This window comes from Scatophagus argus, chromosome 11 (genome assembly GCF_020382885.2).
Source record: "Scatophagus argus isolate fScaArg1 chromosome 11, fScaArg1.pri, whole genome shotgun sequence".
In the NCBI taxonomy this organism is placed as follows: domain Eukaryota; kingdom Metazoa; phylum Chordata; class Actinopteri; family Scatophagidae; genus Scatophagus; species Scatophagus argus.
Genome location: NC_058503.1, coordinates 8,711,292 through 8,731,682, shown reverse-complemented (window position 1 = coordinate 8,731,682; position 20,391 = coordinate 8,711,292). Strand labels below are relative to the sequence as shown.

The 20,391-nt window shown below is 42.2% G+C and overlaps 2 protein-coding genes across 5 annotated transcripts; both read right to left on the bottom strand.

Moving 5' to 3' along the window:
• Positions 1-709: 709 nt before the first annotated feature.
• Positions 710-3,644, bottom strand: gpr45 (G protein-coupled receptor 45). Of its 4 annotated transcripts, none has more exons than XM_046404546.1 (2): positions 3,396-3,644; positions 710-2,906 (listed from the first exon to the last, which is right to left on the bottom strand). In XM_046404546.1, exon 2 carries the CDS (start codon positions 2,801-2,803, stop codon positions 1,613-1,615), a length of 1,191 nt encoding a protein of 396 aa, XP_046260502.1. In that variant the 5' UTR covers positions 2,804-2,906; positions 3,396-3,644; the 3' UTR covers positions 710-1,612. The 4 variants fall into 4 exon arrangements, with proteins under 4 accessions (XP_046260502.1, XP_046260504.1, XP_046260501.1 ...); XM_046404548.1 differs by having other exon boundaries at positions 710-2,859; XM_046404545.1 differs by having other exon boundaries at positions 3,430-3,644.
• A 3,797-nt stretch (positions 3,645-7,441) lies between these two features.
• On the bottom strand, positions 7,442-11,032 carry pou3f3a (POU class 3 homeobox 3a). Its single transcript, XM_046405013.1, has 2 exons — positions 9,178-11,032; positions 7,442-9,146 (listed from the first exon to the last, which is right to left on the bottom strand). Exon 1 carries the CDS (start codon positions 10,528-10,530, stop codon positions 9,244-9,246), a length of 1,287 nt encoding a protein of 428 aa, XP_046260969.1. The 5' UTR covers positions 10,531-11,032; the 3' UTR covers positions 7,442-9,146; positions 9,178-9,243.
• Positions 11,033-20,391: the final 9,359 nt, after the last annotated feature.

Genomic DNA, 20,391 nt, shown 5'->3' with positions numbered 1-20,391 from the left:
AAAAAAATCAAATCAGTAGACTATTGGGCGAATCCATTGGTTAATTTTTCGTGCAAAAATTCAAAATGTGGTCATTTTCACGCCTCTAAGCTGGCAGAATTTTATCCTTTTCTTTGTCTTTTCCAAATCTGTTGGTCTGACAATCTGTGGGCTTTTTTAAGTTTTGATGGGCATTTTGATTCAGTGTATTGGCAAAATACACAGCACATTAACTGATTAAATCGATCAGAGCTACCAGCAGCCATTAACTGAATAAATTTGGTAAATCATCACACACATAAACTGAGACCACGTTTCCCCTCCACCCCACATTCTTAATGTCAGCATCTCTGGCCGTCATTCAAACAGATGAATAAATGGATGGAGTGAAACAAAGTGGTTATTCAGTCTGATAATGAGTCTGAGGATTCCAGGAAATGGAGCTAACTCGATTTGCAATAAAAGAACAGCACCATCTTCCTGTTTTGTGCTGTACAGCAGTACATCCTCTGTTAGGCTGCCACGGTTACCAACAATGTGCCTCCAGCTTTATAGCATTTGCACAAAAATGTCTTATATTTAAAATGCAACACGCAGTACATTCACTTCATTTGTTCATGCAGCATAATCGTCCCTTGAGGAAAAAAGGAATTACTGTTTTTGTACAGGCATCCGGTGTGGTTACCTAAGCTGATTGAATTCAATAGAGAAACTGCTGTCTGTGTTGTCTTCAGTGAAGTACATACATACCCGCTCACATACGTGTTTGTAGTATCCCAGCAACTTTGGTTTATGTACAGTTTAAAAGCAGCGAGCAAGGACATGTTTTTCATCTGAGCGCTCCAGTACATCAATGCAGCCTCTTTTATAAACTATTTTTATTCACCTGGTTTGGTCGTTTATGACACATCAATACAATCAAGTAAACATTCACAGCTCCACAACTGACACACTTGTTTTTGTTAACACACTCGTGGTTTAAAATAACAGTTTAATCTCACACAAGGTTGTGTTTCAGCACAAAGTTCATTAAAATCTGTAAGCTCACCGATTATCCTCTGAGAACATCACTTAACATTAATAACATTAACTTTGTGAAACTCATAACCAACAACAGAGTTATTATCATCACTACTACTCAAAAAGACTGAAAGTCCACAGTCTGAAGAAACAGAATGTCAATGATGAAACACTAAGGGACAAATAATGAAGCAGAGAAGTAAACTGACAGAAGAGGACATGACACTGTTTGTATGGCAGTGAGTTTCACAACCCATAAAGGCCATGAATTTAAACCAACCAGTATATATTGAGACCGAAAGTTCTTTCAAAATAATCTCACCACAAAGTCCATTCAGTAACAGCTGTGAAGCTTTGGATTGTGACCTTTCTCAGCAGATGAAGCCACCCATTTGTCAGTGTTTAAATCTTCATTTCTATACGACTTCTCACCCACTTTGGCATAAAAATCGAGATTGAAAGCTCATTCTCGTGGCATGATTATTTTGTCAACAAACTCTGTATTCTTTTAAAGTGAACTTCAGTAGCATATGATTGATTATTATGGGGAAAAGTAAGAGTTAAAAATAGCAGTGTCCACAGCTGCTGGTTTCTACATCTGGTCCTCTCTGTTTCACACAGCTGACTGAGTCTCGCTGCACACGTAGATGTTGCTGGGCCTCACTCTACGGCGGCTTCTGCCCGGTACTCTGGGACACAGTCTGCAGCTCTTGGGAATGAACTCCTGACAGGCCTCCCTGAACTTTCTGATCCTCCAGCAGTAGATGACAGGGTTGAAGACCGTCTTCAGGTAGCTGAGCCATAAAGCGCCTATGCTGACCGGGTAGAAGACGGAGCTGTAGTAGAACTGCCGGCTGAACACGGCCAGCAAGCTGACCACTGTGTGTGGCAACCAGCACACGGAGAAGCCGACGAAAAGGATGAGGATGGTCGTGAAGGCTCGGGTCTTGAAGCTCATGTCCACCTTGATCTGAGGGGGTCGCTGCAGCCCGGTGAGTCTCATTTTGCTGACTTGGTTGAGGGCTGGCAGGCAGGAATGCTCACTGGTGTGGTTGTGGATGCGCAGGGTGTTGCGACGCACTGTGTTGAGGATGCACATGTAAGAGTACAGCATGACAGCAAATGGCACAAAGAATACTGCTACTGCCAGAAGCACTGTGTATCCACGGTCTGCCAGAGAATCACTGTATCCCAGCACACACTGTGGCGCCCAGGCGCCCCCAATACCTGCTGCACCCGTCCTCCAGCCGACTACAGACGGCAGAGACACACACAGACTCAGCACCCATGAGCCCGCAATCAAAAGTTTAGCTCTGTGAGGTGTTAACTTGTCCTGCCGCTGCACAATGATGAGGAAACGGTCCACGCTGATGATGAGGAGTATGGAAACCCCCTCCAGTACGAACAGCCAGTACAGCATGATGGACGCTCGACAGAACCCACTCCCAAAGCTCCAGTCAGCAGTGGCCACAGTGACAGCAGTGAAAGGCATGCAGAGCAAAGAGAGCATTATGTCTGAAAAGGCCAGCGTGGCGAGGAGGAGATTGATGGCAGAACGCATAGCAGGCTTCTGGTAAACAATCAGACACACGATCGCGTTGCCAAGGAAACCAATAGTAATCATGAAGATCATTATGGCTGCCAGGGTCACACGCAGAGTGACTGATACAACAGGAGTCACACCTTCTGATGAGAGACTTTCTGCTGCTTCTTCTGCTTTGTCCGGCCCCATGAAGTCACACTCCTCCAGCAGGCTTTCATTACAGAAAGCCATAGCAGCTACACTCAGGGGATATGAGCTCATAAGACCGTACACCTGTGGTTATTGTTCTTCCAGCAGTTGGTCTTACATGGCAACATCTGAGACGGAAAGACAAGAACATCCACCTAGGGCATTTTCAAAAATACTGCAATAGAACAAAAAACTTGTTAACCAACAGTCAAAATACATAAAACATGATATCTGACAAGATGTGTGATCCATGATTTTAAAGGATGTGAATCAGCAGTGCATTACATTATTGTGCTGCCTGTCTCGTAAACGCAGCATAACCACAGACTCATTGTGTCTCATTAGATAACCGGAGGAGTTCAGCTGCTCTGTGATCTATTACTCAGTGATAATTTCAAATTTTGAAACAGTGAGAGGAGGAATGACGTCCCCATGATGCTGATGGAGTTATATAAGCTGAGGGATCAACACACAGACACCCCATATCGAGAGATGCAGTCACACAGGGCAGAGACGATCTGCTCACTGGCTTGAGGTTGATGATTAACAGCTGAGCTGTACAGATTCACATGGATGCATATACAAACACACACACACACGCACACACACACAGTATGTGTAATGTTTCACACATGAATAGATTTACACAAGCATTAGTACACACCTGTGGTACAGTTGCCTGTCTTCTGTCGACTTACCAGAAGCTCATTGTCGGGTAATGCCTCAGACTCTGATGCAACCTTGATACAACAGACAGCCGTCTTCACACACACACACACAGGACACGTCTGTTGCTATGGTTTCCACCTCCTGGTCCTGGTGGTGGGACAGTGCAAGCTTTAACGATGTGTTGTGGTCATTGTGGCATTCGGGTCTCAGATGTGGTCCTCGCAGGTGGACTGATGCTTAAGAGCTGGGAGACAACAAGACCAATAAAGGGTCACAACAGTGTATGATGGTTCACCCAAACAGGTAAAAGCAGATGATCCCTCTGGTGACTCCACTCCATAAAAGCCCTTTCAGGCCACAGCATGGTGCTGCTGCCAGTCCATAGGCTAGTGCTCTGTGTCACAGGTCTGTTTTCAACCTTGGACATTTTTAAGACTTCACAGAATTCAGCTGTAATTTATAAAGGTATTGTGGTGTACTTTCATGTCATTGTCCTTTTGGTCTAATTGGTAAAGCAAAGTCCAATGCAGGTGAAAAAACTTAAAGAGGAAAAAAAACAAAAGTGAGAACAAAGGCTTGAGGTAGCAAATAAGAAACGCAGGGATCATAGCTTACATGACAATGAAACTAAATTACTCTGCAATAAAAAGCTTTATAATTTGAACTTTAATACACTTAAATTTTTCACAATTTTGAGGTGCAAATTCTATCAAGAAAATAATGAGCAGACTTGCCTTGCAGGGGGCTCCTGGCTGCTTATTTCCTGTGGTGATGCTCAAGGACTGATTGAATAGGTGATAAGAGACTGGTGTGACGGCACAAACAGGGAGAAATGTTGCAAAACAGTCTGATGAGATGCATTCAAACAGGCCTCTCTCTTTGTTTCTACAGTGTTTTCTCCCGTTTCCGCATGAGTGTGTTTCTCTGTCAGTCTCAGGCTGCTGTCTCTTCTTCAACCTGTCTGCATCACCATGAGAGGACAACAAGTCAGTGCAAAAATCTCGGGTACATTATACACATCAAATCCCCGTCTGAGCAACGAAGCAACACATCTTTAAGCGTTAAGCAGACAGAAATATTCCTACCTGGACGTTACATTTCATATCAGGTTTCATGCTCGTCTCTCGTCGAGCCAGTCCGCCCGCTGATCGCCTTTCTCTCCCTGTGCATGTCGAGCTTTTCCCAAAATATCCCACTTTGAACATTTTACGGCAGTATCGATCGCCATCGTGCCGCCTGCGGATGATGCTGACGCCAGAGGAGCAGGTGGTCACTGATTTAAAGGAGCAATGCGGCAAATGCAGGTATTTTGAAGCAGGGATATATTGCACATAAATCTGTCCTCTTTGTTTGCCATTACGCACGCAGCATTTGGTTTCTCTGTATTGGTAATTAACTGATATGATAATTATTCATGTAAAGCTTTCTGTACCAAGATGTCAAAATATCGGCACAGTATAAACTCACCTCATTATCAAATCTGCTTAAAAAACAACCGCAACACAGCAACAAAAACAACAAAGGAAACTGTAACAACTGTGATAATAATAACTGACTAATGGATGTATTTTCTGTTTTACGAGAGCTATGAGCCATACATCCGTAAAAATAAATGTACATAAATATAACAACAACAATTATTATAACTACAGCAGTTTGAAAAGAAAACCAATTTGTGAATCCAGCTATCTTAAATTGAATTTAAATTTAATTTCTAACATTTTGGGAACCTTTTTCCCATTGCAACAAATACTTTGTCCAGGAGATGGCAGCATTATACCTTTCAAAGCCCTTGGGTTGTTTAAACATGGAGACATTTTTGTGCTGGTATGTTTAATCTTTTTAAACATACATACATTTTTTTTTGTGGGGGGGGGGGGTTGTAAGCTTTTCAGAGCATCACGTGGGCATAATAATTTTACAGTAACAGACTCATTATTGATTAAATACTCATGCTGTCCTTTAGAGGTGTATCACACATATTCGTGATAGTGGAACCAGATAGAATAGCATCTAGACACAAAGATTTTCTAAAGGTAATTAGGTTGTAATTAATTTCTATTTTATATTTAAAAAATTGCATATTCTAAATTTCCACACACGTTTGCATCTACGCACACTTTGCATGCAGCCAGAGATTCCTTTCATGGTTATGCTTGTCTAAATTGGCATCGTGCCCATGTGTTGAACATGCCCATCAAACGAGTTCCACTCTACCGGTCTGGCACATGCATGCTCGTCACGTTCAGTGGCACCCACACAACAAGCTTGATGGTGAGAGAATTAATTTCCTTGTCCATTATTCCACAGATGTTTGCTTTAATTTCTTCCTGATGGAGAGACTTTGGTGCTCCATCATTCACCAAAAAAGCAAACACAAGGCAAAGTGAAAAATAGTCACCACTAAATTAGAATATGCAGTGGAGACGTAACAATATTGACTAAGTCTTTACAGATGATGCTTGTGTTACATTTTAATACACTCTCACACACCGAAATTGACATTACAACCATCTAAAATTCACTTTTTTGGGTCTTTTATTCATGCCTCAGACTCCAGGTAGGAGTCATGTGTGTCATGAGTTTTCACACTGAGTAAGCCACAGTGCGTTAATCAGTGTTAGACTTTAGTGGTTAACCAGTCTCCACAAAGTGAAAATAATTAACACCAAACACAGGGGCTGATTGACAATGTGCAACCCACAGTGAAATAGCTGTAGATTCAAACTTTGCTGTTGTTAAATTATTCTTTCAATACGTGCAGATTTATGTCAGTTGCAAGACACAGTGAAGAGGGGATTATCATGCAATAATAGCTTTATGTAAAGTGCCTCTGAACAAGGTTTTAAGAGCAATTATGAGCAATTATATTAGCATTTTTTTACTGGAGGAGGTAATAACATCCTTAGTGTATAGCTGCACACACCCCTTGTTTCAAGTCACACACAAGAAGCAATAATTCAGCAAAAAATAAAACTAAATTTAAGCAGTACATATATGCAGGAGCACTGACTAGACTTTTTGCTGTCAACCCAAGCACACGTGAGCTATGAGGTGTGTTGGGTTCAGGTTACTGTAACATCATCAGCTTGCATCTTCAGATCCCGGCATTAATATTCAGAGAGGACACCTTGCATTGTGCGCTGACAAAACCCTTTGAAGGGCTTTTTATCCCCCAATTCCTGTCTTATCTCCCATCTTTACATTGCTAAGCTTTGAGGGGATCACACTGCAATCCTGCAAGCTTAGGTTCTGCCTCTACTTTTTATCAGAGAACTCTGGCTTTTGCAGCTCGGTGGGAATACATCATAATAAGTGGCACTGGCAGACGATTACAGTGAGCCGCGGTACCACCTTTCCACGTCCGTGTGATATTAGTGTGATAGCTGAGAGCACGCAGAAGTTTTAATTTGCATTAACAGTGTGTGTTCAACGTGCAGACTGCGACTGGTTTCCGTGACAGGCTGCTGTGTATGTCTTTTATCTGTTTTACAGTACGGCCCACCATAGCAAGCATTAAGAAGTCATTGAAAGTCAGTTGGAAGTGTTTTTTTTTTCTCACATTTTTCAGTATGATCTAGTAAAAACCTTATTTCTAAAAAAAATTGACCTGGAGTGACTATGGTTGAATAGGCAGACATGTGGGGACCCATTCAAACCACCTAGTCGTACAGGTGAACAACTATTTTTAACCTACAAGGCCAGACTTTCCCTTTCCTCTAAATCCTGTCAATGTTCAAGAGACACACACACACACACACAAACATACTTGTGACATAGTTGTGTGCGTGTTTTCGCGGCAGAAGTGAACATTTTATTTTGGCATTGTTTGCTGAAGTGTGTTAGGACACATGCTGCTCCAAAACAGACAGAAATTCATGAAAATTGTTTTCATCAGTCACGTAAAGAAGGACGGAGTTAGCAAAAATGCCATCCGTTTCCTTTTGATGTAACTGTGGAAGCTTCTGTAAGATAACCAGTTAAAAAACAAAAAAAGGTACTCAAACTGTAATTAAAAGTGTAACATTTGTAGTAATGCATTAACTTCCAGGTTTGTGTTTATTCCTCTGTGTTCTCTCCGGTTTGCCTGCTACCAGCAGACCTTTGACCTTCCTCCGAGTTTCACCACAACCACCACTTCTCCTTGGCTTTTTTCTGGTTGTCTTTATTATCAAAAAGACGTTTGAGACATCAGCTCGTGCATGTGTTTGTTTCTGTATTATTGTGTGTCATGTTGGTTTGGATCAGAGACAGAGAGAGGAAACACAGATTGTTTTTCTGAGAATGCAGCGTCCTCGGCTTCTTGCTGCCTATCTGCCAAACCCATCATCTGTGGCAAAAGCTCCGTCGCCTCGTGTCACTCCATCTCGCCGTCACCTTGGCAACCACTGCAGAGGTGAACTGCCAGCTGGGATAGCCGACCTCTGTTGGCTGTGTTCCACATAGCTGCAGTCCACATCACTGCCACAGGATGTATGTGGCTGGACTGATATGCAGCACATCACACCGAGATGTGGTGGCAAACTCCTGGAGCAGACTTATGTGATGAGTTCAGTCAGCTTCAATAGAGTTAACACAACCCGGAGGCGTAAAAAGTGAGATATTTTGCTGGTTAGCGACAGGTTATTATGATTAATCTTACAATTTAAATAATTAAATATTTAAATAACTTCACAAAACTGCTTGGGCTTCAACTAATGATTATTTTTGAGGAATCTGCCAATTAATTTGTTCATTACCCTTTCTGTTTAAAATCTGTCAAAAAAGAGTGAAAGATGACTTATAATTTCCTGCAAGACGCATTCCAGTCACTTGTATTATTCGACCAACAGACCAAAACTCAAAGGCGTTCGCTTTATTATCATATACGGCAAAGATAATCATCAAATGCTAACATCTAAGAATGGAAAGTTGCAAGGTTTGGTGTTTTTGCTCAAAAAACAAATAAAAGGATTAATTATCACAAATTTTATGTCAACTGGCACAGTATTTTTATCAGTTATGGGATATAATGTCTTTATGTCACTGCAAAAGTGTGTGTGTGTGTAAAGAAGACCTTCAATAATGATGGCCATCTTATATATCTTAACACAATTCTTTCCTTATGTGAGATTTATTAAATAATTGTTCTATTCCATGAAAACAGTGGAAAAAATAAATAGTACAAATCATCGCACAAGAATACACAGCAGACGTACTTGTATATAAACTGAAGGGAATGTTTGCTGTTTCTTAAAAAATAAGTTTCCAGGAAAAACACCACGCTGGAGTTGTTTGCAATGAGCAATGAGTCACAACATAAACCCACCGACACAACACAAAGGTGAGAAACGCGTTGGAAAGAGGATAAATTATTGCTAGTTGACAAACAAATTAATGCTAAATAAATGAATCAATGTTTTTCATTTGAAAAGAAAAAAAAAACGGAAGCTGCAGCTCAGTGCAGCTTGAAACTTGAAAACCTGCAGCACCACAACAGAACTTTTATTTTTATCCTTACAAACTTTTTGTCTGTTTGAACTTCTAGGCGTCAGACTGATAAAATGACAAACATTGTCTTTAAGAGACTTTAAATTTGTAGCTTTGAGTTAAGCCTTTCATTTCTGTGTCCCAAAAGTTGATCGATAGTGCAGAAAAACACCCGGCGATGCATAAAAGTATATTTTTGTCCTGCTTTGAAATGAATTGACGCTGGGTGACGTTATGCTTATGCATCGAGCAACATAAAGAGCTGCGGAAAAAAAACGTGAATCAACTGTCCCTTCACTTGGGGAAACATGAAACATTTTCTCTAAAAAGTTTACATGTTGTTCAGATTTCTTGTCTGGACTTTGAAGCCATTTTCACGTGTCGCTGTACATCCTCTTGCAGTCTATGGAGGGTGACGGCGTGTCAGGACCCATGCTGCCCACCTGTGAATATGTGTCCTCCGGGGTGCGTGGCAGTCCAGGCGGAGTCATGCGCTTCTCTTTCTGCCTCCGGTTGCAGAACCAGACCCTGACCACCTCCTTCTCCAGCTGCAGAGTGTCCGCCAGAGAGTTGATCTCCTGTGCGGATGGTTTGGGACACTTGAGGAAGTGGCTCTCCAACGCGCCTTTTACGCTCACCTCGATGGACGTGCGCTTTTTCCTTTTCCTGCCTTGGGTGGCGATCTTATCGATGCTGGTCGGGCTCCCGGTCGTGGAATCGGCCTCCTCCAGCCACTTGTTCAGCAGAGGCTTCAGCTTGCACATGTTCTTAAAGCTCAGCTGAAGCGCTTCGAACCTGCAGATGGTGGTCTGTGAGAACACGTTGCCGTACAGAGTGCCCAAAGCTAAGCCCACGTCTGCCTGAGTGAAACCCAGCTTGATCCTTCGCTGTTTGAACTGTTTGGCGAAATGCTCCAAGTCGTCAGATGTCGGGGTGTCCTCGTCTGAATGCGGTTCGTGGCTCACCCCGTGGTGCTGGTGATGGTGCGTGTGGTGATTATGGTGGTGATGGTGATGATGGTGGCTGCTGTGGTCCAGCTCCGGGGACTCCCCGCGCACCAGCCCCGGGTGCATGAGGCTCTGCCCTGCGTGAGAGCTGAGCATCCCGTTGACTGTAAACCCACCGGGCTGCGAGTAGATGAGGGACTGTTGTTGTTGTTGTTGTTGCTGCTGCTGCTGCTGCCCCTCGGTGAGGCTGATGTGCGCTGCGGAGGTGCCTCCCCAACTTCCCGGGTGCGCCTGATGGGGTCCCAGATGTGGGGATCTGTGGTGCAGAGCGGAGCTTGAGTGGAGGTCCTCCCTGCCGGCGTTTCTCTTTACGTCCTGCGGCTGGGAGCTGGGGGGCCACGGAGAGCCGGCCTCAGCTGCTGCCACCGCGGCAGCGGCTGCTGCGGCTGCTGCGTGGGGCAGCGATGTCACCCACTGGTGGGCATGGCTTAGCATGTGGCCCCCGTTGCTCGCCACCATAGCTCCCTGCATGAAGTCACTCTGCACCATCTTCACTGAAGGGTCCCCTCTGTATCCACTAGACACCGTGGTCACAGCGGTGCTGCCCGGCTGCATGCCACCACCCCTCCGATCAGAGTGAAGGATCGGGCTGGATAAAATCCTGGTGCTGGCTAGGTATGGACTCGAGGTAGCTGTTGCCATCCCCCAAAGCATATATCTTAAAATATATTTCTCTCTTGTGGCGTTTTGTTCAGTCCCAGTTAATTCTAATCCATGAATAAATAAAATGTAGATGTCAGCATGAGCAAAACTGAGATGTTGGTAAAAGCGTACAAAAATAATAATAAATCACTCCTTAGAGGCTCCGATGATAATTTTAGTTAAATAACGGTTTGGGCTTGTTGAAACCTGTCTTTGCACTCCTGTACAATAAAACAATAGTCTTCAAAACTTTTCTGTTCCGGGAGCTGCGCCGTGCGTAATCCACAGACCTGATGATACGGAAAACACGTTGTTTGATCCGCGCCGGACTTAAGAGCTGCTGCACCGCTCTCTTATCGTCTGTTTCTCGGACATTAGCGTTTTAATGTGAGTGAATGATGACACAAATTCGAGAGCCTCTCTGGTCCTGTTGGTAGTTTCGCTCACTCCATCTGCTCTTTCCGGTGTGTCCTCTGAGCGAAGGAGACGAGCATGTGTTTACGCGGTGCCAAGGCTGCGTATTCCTTTCGCATCTCCATCCAATTACAGCAGAAAGGCTCTGCAGAGCTCCCGCTGATTGGACGCACGGCTAGAGAGGAGTTGTGTGTCTCGGTCGAGCCTCGGGTGCACAAAGTTGTTGCTGCAGGGGGAAAAAACCCCGCAACAACAGGCAACAAAATACTACGATAAAAAAAAAGACAAACATCAGTCCAGCTGTGTCTTTCAGGACGCGCTAAGCGCACAGAGGGCGTCTGGGTAGACACAGTAAAAAACACTGCGACAAAACAAAACTTCTTCCAAAATTATCATTATGATTATTGTCATTATAATTGTTATTATTGATACACGTCCGTATGCATTTCTTTATTCTTTCCTTTATTATAAAACCGCTGAAGTAAGGATGCCGCTGCGTGAAAACGCAGATCAGCTTAGTTAGGCCCGTGTCAGGGATGCTCAAGTCGGATTTGGGTAAAGTGGGGAATTATACGCCTCTTGCATCTTAATGCCCTCTCCTTTTCATATGATAAAGGGATGCCACAGTGGCGTGACGCGCCGCGCTAGTGAGCGCTGAAGGTGCACAAAACAAGCCAACAGTTTGATTTTTTCCATCTTTAAAAAACAGTCCAAAGCGGTTCTGCTGGGATGTTTCCATGCTGCATCAGTTTATAGATGGCCTGTTAAATAAACGCGTCATGCAGAATTTTCTACCACGGCTTTGCCTCAGATTTAAAGGCCTGAAGAAAGCAAAGGGTCGACTGAGACGCCTGAAGTTTGGGGACTAGAGGAGAGAGCCAGGTGCAGCCCAGTAAATGTGCTAATTTATGTTTTTCAGCGGATTTGTCTTGGATCTTATCCAAAATGCAAAAGACAAATAGACACACACATACATTTGCCCAACCAGTAACATAAACTGACGCTTCAATCGTAACATTGAAATTCATCTACACTCTACATTAGTCTACACTCAAGCTCCAAATTTCCAGTTTTATAAGATTTTAGGACGTTAATTTGAAGAACAGTAGTAGTATTCTTGTAGAAACAGAAATATGTAATTGATTTATCAGCGCATGTGGCCATTAACTCTTATTAGGCTGTTGTGTAGTTAAAAATGAAAATTAAACTTTTTTAAAGTATTGAAAGGTCACAACAGACAGATCCAAGTGCAGATCCAGGATCACCGTGAAAAAGAATAATTTTTTACTGGATTATTTTGTTAAACAGTGTAATCTTCCAAGGTGTGAGTCCTGAAATCATGCAAATTGGTAAGGGTATTCTGCATCGTCCCAGTGAGAGCCCAGTGACATTTCTGCAGGGGACAGGATGGCTCCCAGGGTTCATCCCTGAGGGGTCACAATGACACACTCACTCATACAACTCAGTTCAACTGAAGGTAGCATCACAGTCTGCACAAGTCCAGAAATTCCACAGCAAAATACTGAGTAATGTATAAATGCAGGAATTCTTTGGAACTTTGTAATGATCTTTTGATCTTGAATACCAACTTGAAGAATAAGCAAAGTACTTTTAAATGTAAAACAAATTATAAGTTGAAACTATTGGCTGCTGCTTTTCAGATCACTTTTTAACTATTAATAAGCACAGTATCAGTGGACCGGCTGTGAATCACCCCTTCATAACATTCAGTTATTGAAGTTAGCAAGTCATTAATAATTACTAAAATCCACGTATGCAGTTGTGCAAGCTAATAACGTAATAAATTGATTTAGGTCCAGATGCTCTGCAGGCCTTTTTCAGACGGAAACTGTCCTTTACAGCGGCCCAACAAAAAAATGATACGTTTTCACGCTCCACAAAAGCCACAAGCTTTTTTTGTTTGTTTGTTTGTTTGTTTTTTACTATCTTCAACCCCAGAAACAATATGCATATGAGATTAAGTTTGTTCAGAAATAATATGATAATATTAGATATAGAATATATCATCAGATGACACAGTCATTGTTATGAAAGTACATCTCTCTGAATAGCCATCTCTCTCATATATGTATATAGAGAGAGCATATATATATATATATATAAGTCGTTTTAAACATACAAAATAAAAGTACTTATTTATTCCATGTTAAAAACAGAGAAGCTGTACAAAAGCATCAGTTTCATGTTTCATGTTTCCAGCCTAGCAGCACAATGTAGAGAAAACCAGACGAGTCGGGGAATGCAGTAATGTTTTTCATGTGTTGTGCTGGCTGGTCACAGCACTGGGTCCTCTATTTGTTATTCATGAAGGAAGCTGGGTGAAGAGGCCTTCTTATGATGCACATTTTTCTCTCTGCTCTCCCCCTCTCTCCGTGAAACTGCTTGACAACTAAGCAAATAATCTGTTTTAGTTGAAGTGAACGCTGCAATTAATCCAGCATAATGAGCATGACACCGTCAGCTAATTGACATTATTGTTTCTTTTAGACCGTCTTCAAATCATTTAGACAGAGACTTTCTCTCCCTCCTTCTCCCCCCTTCTCTCTCCCTCTCTCCCACTCTTCGCCCTCTGTTGAGTCTTCAATATGCAGATCGGCCATTTCTACCCCTGGGCTATTTTCTTTGGTAGACTTTTGAAATATGCAAATGCTTCCAACAAAAAATTGCAAAGGAGAAAAGGAAAAAAGCCTTCATCTGGGCTCCAGGAGTTTTCCACTCAAAGAAACAGAGGATTTTCCTCTTGTTCATCCTCTTGTTCTTGTTCTGTTTGCTTTGTCTGTCAAGGGTCTGTCTAATTACGCAGGGAAAAACACAAACCAGGCAGACAAAACAAAAATTAAGTTGTGAGGATGACAAAAGTTGTTGCTGGTATCTGCACAGTTTTGGGGTTTATTAATAGTTTTTTTTCGGAGACAAAAGTCTGATCTGACTCTATATGCATTGCCTCTGTTATCAGGTAATATAAGATATGTTTCTGTGTTTATGTCGTAGAAGCTATAAGAGCAGGCAAGTCATCTGTCTGTGGTGTTTACAGAATGAACCATAGTGAATTGCCCGTCTGCACAACTGCTGAGAGAACAGAACTTATTTCTCATGGCTTTCATCCCCACACTCTTTATATTCCACCTCTTCAGTGTCATCCTGTGGTTCTGATCATGAGTGTGTTTGACCTTCAGCTCTCCCTGAGTCAGAGAGATCCTTCGCAGTGTGAGTCCCTACCCACAACCCCCTGCTGCGTGTTTAAATCAGAAGCAGAGGCAGCCACGGAGAAGAGAGACACGAGGAGAGACAAAGTGTGGTAGTCGGCGGAGAGAGAGAGAGAGAGAGAGAGAGAGAGGAAACCGACACTGTGGAGGGGAGATTATCAAAGTACTAAGTCATCATTCACAGAGAGGGACACATATGTGACAAACACGAATAATATTCAGATTTAAAGGCAAGTCTTTCTAAGGTTTGGCCATATGTCTGAATGCTCGGCGATGTGAAGTCTTAAAATGCTCTTCAGTCAGTAACTGGACTTAAAGATTATTCATCAGGTGTGAAAAGTTTGGCCACCCGTTTCTTAACTGCAACTGATGTGGCAGAGTCACTCACTGCAGAAGGAAGGGAGCACACTTTCTGTGACTTACATGATGATAGCCAATGGACAGATGCACTGGTTAAACACTCTTATGGTTTGGCCCATTATGTGCGAATAGGTGGAAGTTAATATGTGGAAATTACATCCATTACCCCCCATGGATCCTAAGTGACAAGGAACAGCACGGAGAATACAGCCAGGAAATGGAACAAAGACATCACTCATCGCTCTCTCTCTCTCTGTTTTTGGTGTGTGTTTGCATGTGTGTGTACACAGTTGCTTGCAGGTGCCCAAAATTTACCCATTTCTAAGTGTCTGTGGCATTAACATAATGGTGAAAGACGTCCGTGGAATGATGGCCTATTGCAAGCGGGCGTCTTTGCTGAATATTTATGCTAAACTAAACGTAATGCAGGGAGAGAAGAGAAACATCTGGGCCGTCGTAGAGGAAAAACAGGGGAAATTGAGAAAAGATGAGACTCATGGGGTTTAGTGCATTCAGATAAAGTCACGCCCTAAACAAAAAATACAGTGCTTGTATGGCTGCAGAAAAATAAGACATGGAAGTTGGGTTCAAGGAAAGGAAGCCTATGAGTTTTTAATTTCCTTTTAGTTTTTTTTTACCAAGGCTGATGAACTGAAAAAGAAAAAAGAGACACAATCTGACTACATTTGAAGCTGTATTTGTGTCTTCCCACTATGGCATCTGATGAGTTCTTATCCATGCTCTCTCACTAAAGTTCCCATGCCGTCCTGTGCCTACGACTGCAAACAGTATGACAGAGAAATTTAGTCAGGAAATACCTGCAGCTCTGCAGCCTGTGGCTACAGACAACTGTAGCCCTGTACCCAGGCCCAGTCCTGAGCCAAGTCAAACAGCGGTCGTCCCTGAAGGGCCGGTCTGGCTGAGTCTGGCTGGCCCTACACTTTTCATGAATGGACAGATTTCTCTGTGAAGGTCCACGTGGTTATAAAGGCTCTCTGTAGTTAAGATGATTTCTCAGGTGGGCTTGGATGGAAAGAAGGAAGTATCAGACACTGAAATATTAAGTGACTTCTGATACAAGCGGCAGGTTTTATTCATAGTACTGTGCTCTGGTTACTCTGTGAGTCATGGATCGTAACTGCAGGTATAAGAGTTAAAGTGTTTGTAATTTATTAGTTTATCAAATTATTCCCCAACCCCTCAGGGAAGAGCGTCTGTATCCACGTTATAAACCAGAGTTCAAATTAAAACCAACCCGTGATTATTCAGCAGGGTGAGAACAAGTGGCTGAATTTATAATGGATTTTTTGTTCAATTACAGTTGCATGTCTGAATCATCTGAGCCAGCTGAGAAGAGCATAACAAGAGAACACTCTTGAACATGTTGATGATATCGTGAATGTATCAGCACTGAGTGGTGCGGCGTGGATCATCTGAGACATCAATCAAGACATCTAACAGTGGAATCTAATTAAACAAATGCAATGCATACCTTTAAACACAGCAGGTTAATGATGCCATGCAGCTTTGGAATTAACACTCATTCACTGCACAGAGAGGGGAACTTCACATTCAATAGTTACAGCTCCCATCACATGCTTCTTGAGGTTAAAAACTTTAAAATGGTATTTTTAGCCTATCGGGAAAATTTTAATGTCTTGACAAAGTGACGCATACTGAAGGACAACACGCAGACTGACTGATTAACTTACAGCAATGAATGAAGGTTTGCGCTCGTGAAGGTTTGAAATGAACCTGACACACACCCTGCACTGTGCTTTTCTAAATATGATTGTTGATAGGGTGGCGCCGCTTCCTAATAACACATGCCTTACAAACTGTAACTAATGTCTTTAATAATGGTTAATAAATCATTTGTTTATACTTTATTTACAGTATCAATTACAATTATACAGTGCAACCTGAAGTACAAGCTTTCAGCAGATCCATGTTATATGGTTGAAAGCTCTGGAAAGTCAGAAGCAGGGACAGCTTTAGTCTCAAGTAGGTTTTCAGACACAAGGAGCTTGTCTTGATGTCGTAGTGCATTCAATTAAAATATACAAACCAGCAAAAATGAAATCTCAAATAGAACTTAACAATAAAAATATGTGCATTATCTTCTATAGTGTGAAGAGCTGTACAGAAGATGTGCACAAAAATGTGCAACATTCTTTGTTTGAGAACAAACTTCAATGTTTCACTTTGAGGTCAACCCGGATGAAAAGTCCTCAGAGTGCCGTGAGTGAAATCATAACAGCTGCCGAGTTCACATGTCAACGGATGCATGGCGTTCTGAGCAAACTTCATCTGCTGCTGAAGGTGGTGGCATGAAAGCTCTGAAAAAAGGCTAGTAAAATGCATCTTGAATTAGAGTTGTTTTACTAACATTAATTTCATTGGCCTATTTTTTTTTTTTCTAACTCATCAGGAGGACCCCTCCTGTGGACTCAACCACCAACTTTCTGCTTTCTGTCTAACAGCTGCAGAGCATCTGGACCAAAATACATCAAGCTGTATTATCACCTCACTAGCAATTAGTGCTGCAACTACAACTTAGATCAGGGGGTCTTCCTCATTAAAAAGTTGCTGGTTCATGAGAGAGGCAGCAGATCCATGGATTCTCTTTCTGTTTTTGATGCTGCGCTTTACAGAGAACTTCAGTGGAAACTCCAGTTCAAACAGCCCTCCTCTGCTGTATAGAGGTTTATACTGGTGGTTGTGGTAGTAAGCGTTTTATTGCTTAACCGCCGACACACACGCACACAGGACAGGAGATCAATGTCGCTTGAGGGCCCCAACTTTAACCTGTGGCAAGCCTTCGTCAGTTGCCGTATTTGACTTCCCATCCTTGAGAACACGTCCTGCAGACCCAACAGCTCACCTTCTGCCACCAGACTGGCCCCGAGCGCTAACAGCACACGAGCGGGATCAGAGATGACCTTGGCATGCACGCAATGAAAACACAGCCTACTTCAGCATCTCTCTTTGATGTACATTATCAAAGACCTTTCTCCTCCTCTCCTCTCTGGACCAAAGGCTACTATTGTTTTTGTTGTTGTTATTGATATTGTTTTCCACCCTTATAACACAAAGCAGTCTGACCATGACTCTGATGCTAATGTGGAGGTGGAGAGGGTGTTTTAATGAGCTGCAGAGTAGATCAGAGGAGCTCAGGGGGGTTAGAGAGAGGGAATAGGTAGCACCGAACATCAAAACACAGCTAGTACTCCAGCTTCTGCTTTTCACCAGCCATGACCTCTCAGTGCAGCAGCGGCTAGAGGATGCAGCATGGAAATGATGAATTCTCACTGAAAAATGAATAATACAGAAGCAAAACCAAGGAAAGTTTTCTAAGCGATGAAAGAATATGTGTATGAGAGGAGATCATTTAGTTTCCATATCAAAAATGTTTATTCCTGACTGAAATAGATGGTTATGATGGCTCCAGTCAGGCCCGCAACTTTGCAATGAAATTAATTCACGCAGCGGCCATTGTCATTTCTGTTAATGTCTTGGTAACAGTGACAAATTACGTACAGAAAGCTACAAGTTGGGATGAAATCACTGTAAGAATGAAGTCTAAGTTTAAAATCTGTGTGCAACAACAGCTTTGTGCAAATTCAGTCGTGAAAGAGTGTGGAAATATGTGCCCCTAAAGCATCACATCAACTGAAATGACAGGAGCCTTGAAGTGGGTAGTACTGTATCACATGATATTCACACCATAATCCTAACCTGTGTCAATTACAAAATCAAATCATACAGTTAGTCTTTTGGTTCTAAGCTCATATGCTGCATATCCTAAATTTGTTTCATTAAATATCTTACCTGAGCGTCTGTGGTACATATACTGTAAGTATATTGCACTCTTCCCTCTCATAAAAACTGCTGCCAACCCTGTTAACTAATCCTTCCCCAAGAACAACAGACCTCTAAAGTTTTTATTCAGAAACAGACTTGACTAACATTGTCTGCACAAATTGTTTTCATACCTATCAAGCAAATCTATCATTTCAGGGCGGACTATGACAGTTATGCAAAGACAGACAAAAGCTTTGCGGGGGACAACAGTAGATAAATCTGAACAGAACTACTGTCTGAACATTTAGAGCTCTTTGTTGCATCAGAACATTTTGTTGCTGCTTTGTTTTGTTAAAGAAGACATCAAGTTACTTCAGACTCCATCCATCTCTACTGTTGATCTTCAAAGTTAGAAAAGACTAACTTTTATGTTAATAAAAGTCTGCAACTTCTAATATCCTTATTCTTGCGTGCTCCAGCACTACTCACAACTTTTGTTGTTCAAGTCGAGGTTCAGCAGTCGTACAGGAAGCAGGAGCTGATACAGAAAAGAGTAGCTTCATAGAGACAGAGACAAAATACACATGGCCCCTAAACCCCCTGAGAAACAATGCTACAAAACCGTCAGTCTTGGTGTCCAGCTGCAAATTTATCAACCCTGCCAAGTCATCTCTTCAGGTTTCTATTCTGAAGGATCAAAAAACAGCCTAATGAAACTTTGTTTTACTTCATTCGTATTAATTCAGAATTTTCTTTGTTGTGATAACATTATTAAAAGACCAAGTAACATACTGCACGATGAGGTGCTTTATAGAATTGAAGTAAAACACTAACGACGTCACATTGGCATGGCCAAATGCCCAGCCTGTCAAAGGTTAAGGCTGATAAACTGTAAATCAAGAAACCAGTGACAATTTACATTTTATTTTGTTCACTACATAAGGGGACACCCACATGATGTGGTACTCTGAGCTACATATACCAGTTAATTACAGGACTGTTATTACCATTCTGCACACAACATGCCTTCTGCAAATCTTGAGCACCTTCTCTTCCAGTTACTCCCTGTTTCGTGTGTTCTTCTGTGAGCTCTGAACACGGTTCCACCAGTCGAGTGCAACAGCCTCATCCGGGATGTTGTGGTGAAGTCAATCTCTGTAAAGATGTGGCCAAACAGTCTCTTATTTTCCACTGCTTGGCCAGACTGAGTCCCATTTCATCCATTTAATTTTCCTGTGACCAGACATTAGCAAGGAGCAGCATTAAGTTCAAGCTGGCTGCATGGCTCCCTTCCTGGATTTCTCTTCTCTCCTTTCAGGGAGGTCTGGCTGGTCTGGTGAAAGGGTCAAAAGGTGCTGTGGGAAGTAATCGCCCCCAAAAAATCAGCTGCTGTTACTCCAAACCCTGCACCTCCTGCAGAATGTATTTCTCTCATAGGTAATACATGTTTCAGCCATAAAGCCAAACAATTAACAAAAATAAAACTGCATGCAACACAGTTGCTATGTGTAGCAATTTGCAGGGGATAAGGAACATTACAGAAAGAATCTTAGTGTTGAGAACATAGTGATGCTTTGAGATAAATGCTAATGTTATCCGCGGGCTAAGGTGCTCACATGATCCTAATGTTAAGCAAGTGTGCCATATTTGCTGGTTAGCTCTAAATATACTAAATGCTGTTAGTTTTGCAGGAATTCCAACAAAAATAAAAGTACTGTACAAATGAAACTTTTGACCAAATGACGCTAAATGAAAAAAAGTCATCATCATCCTTAGCGGAACATGAATGAGTATATGTAATTTCATCCATTCAATAGTTGTGAAATATTTCACCCAGAGCCACTAATGTCAACTTCATGATGGCTTCAAAGAAAAAAAGTCAGCAGACCATCAAAGTCTTCAGCATTCATGAACGTCTGTACAAATTGTGTGACAGTTTAACCAGTAGATGTTGAGATATTTCACTAAATAAATGAAAAGTTTGACCTGCTGGTGAAACAGTGCATCACTGACATCATTAGTATTCTTCCTCTGACGACTATGAATGTTTGCTAAATACATCTAATAG

Coding starts and splice junctions, on each gene's coding strand:
- pou3f3a (XM_046405013.1), bottom strand. CDS start 10,530: ATGCTTTGGGGGATGGCAACAGCTACCTCGAGTCCATACCTAGCCAGC.
- gpr45 (XM_046404546.1), bottom strand. CDS start 2,803: ATGAGCTCATATCCCCTGAGTGTAGCTGCTATGGCTTTCTGTAATGAA.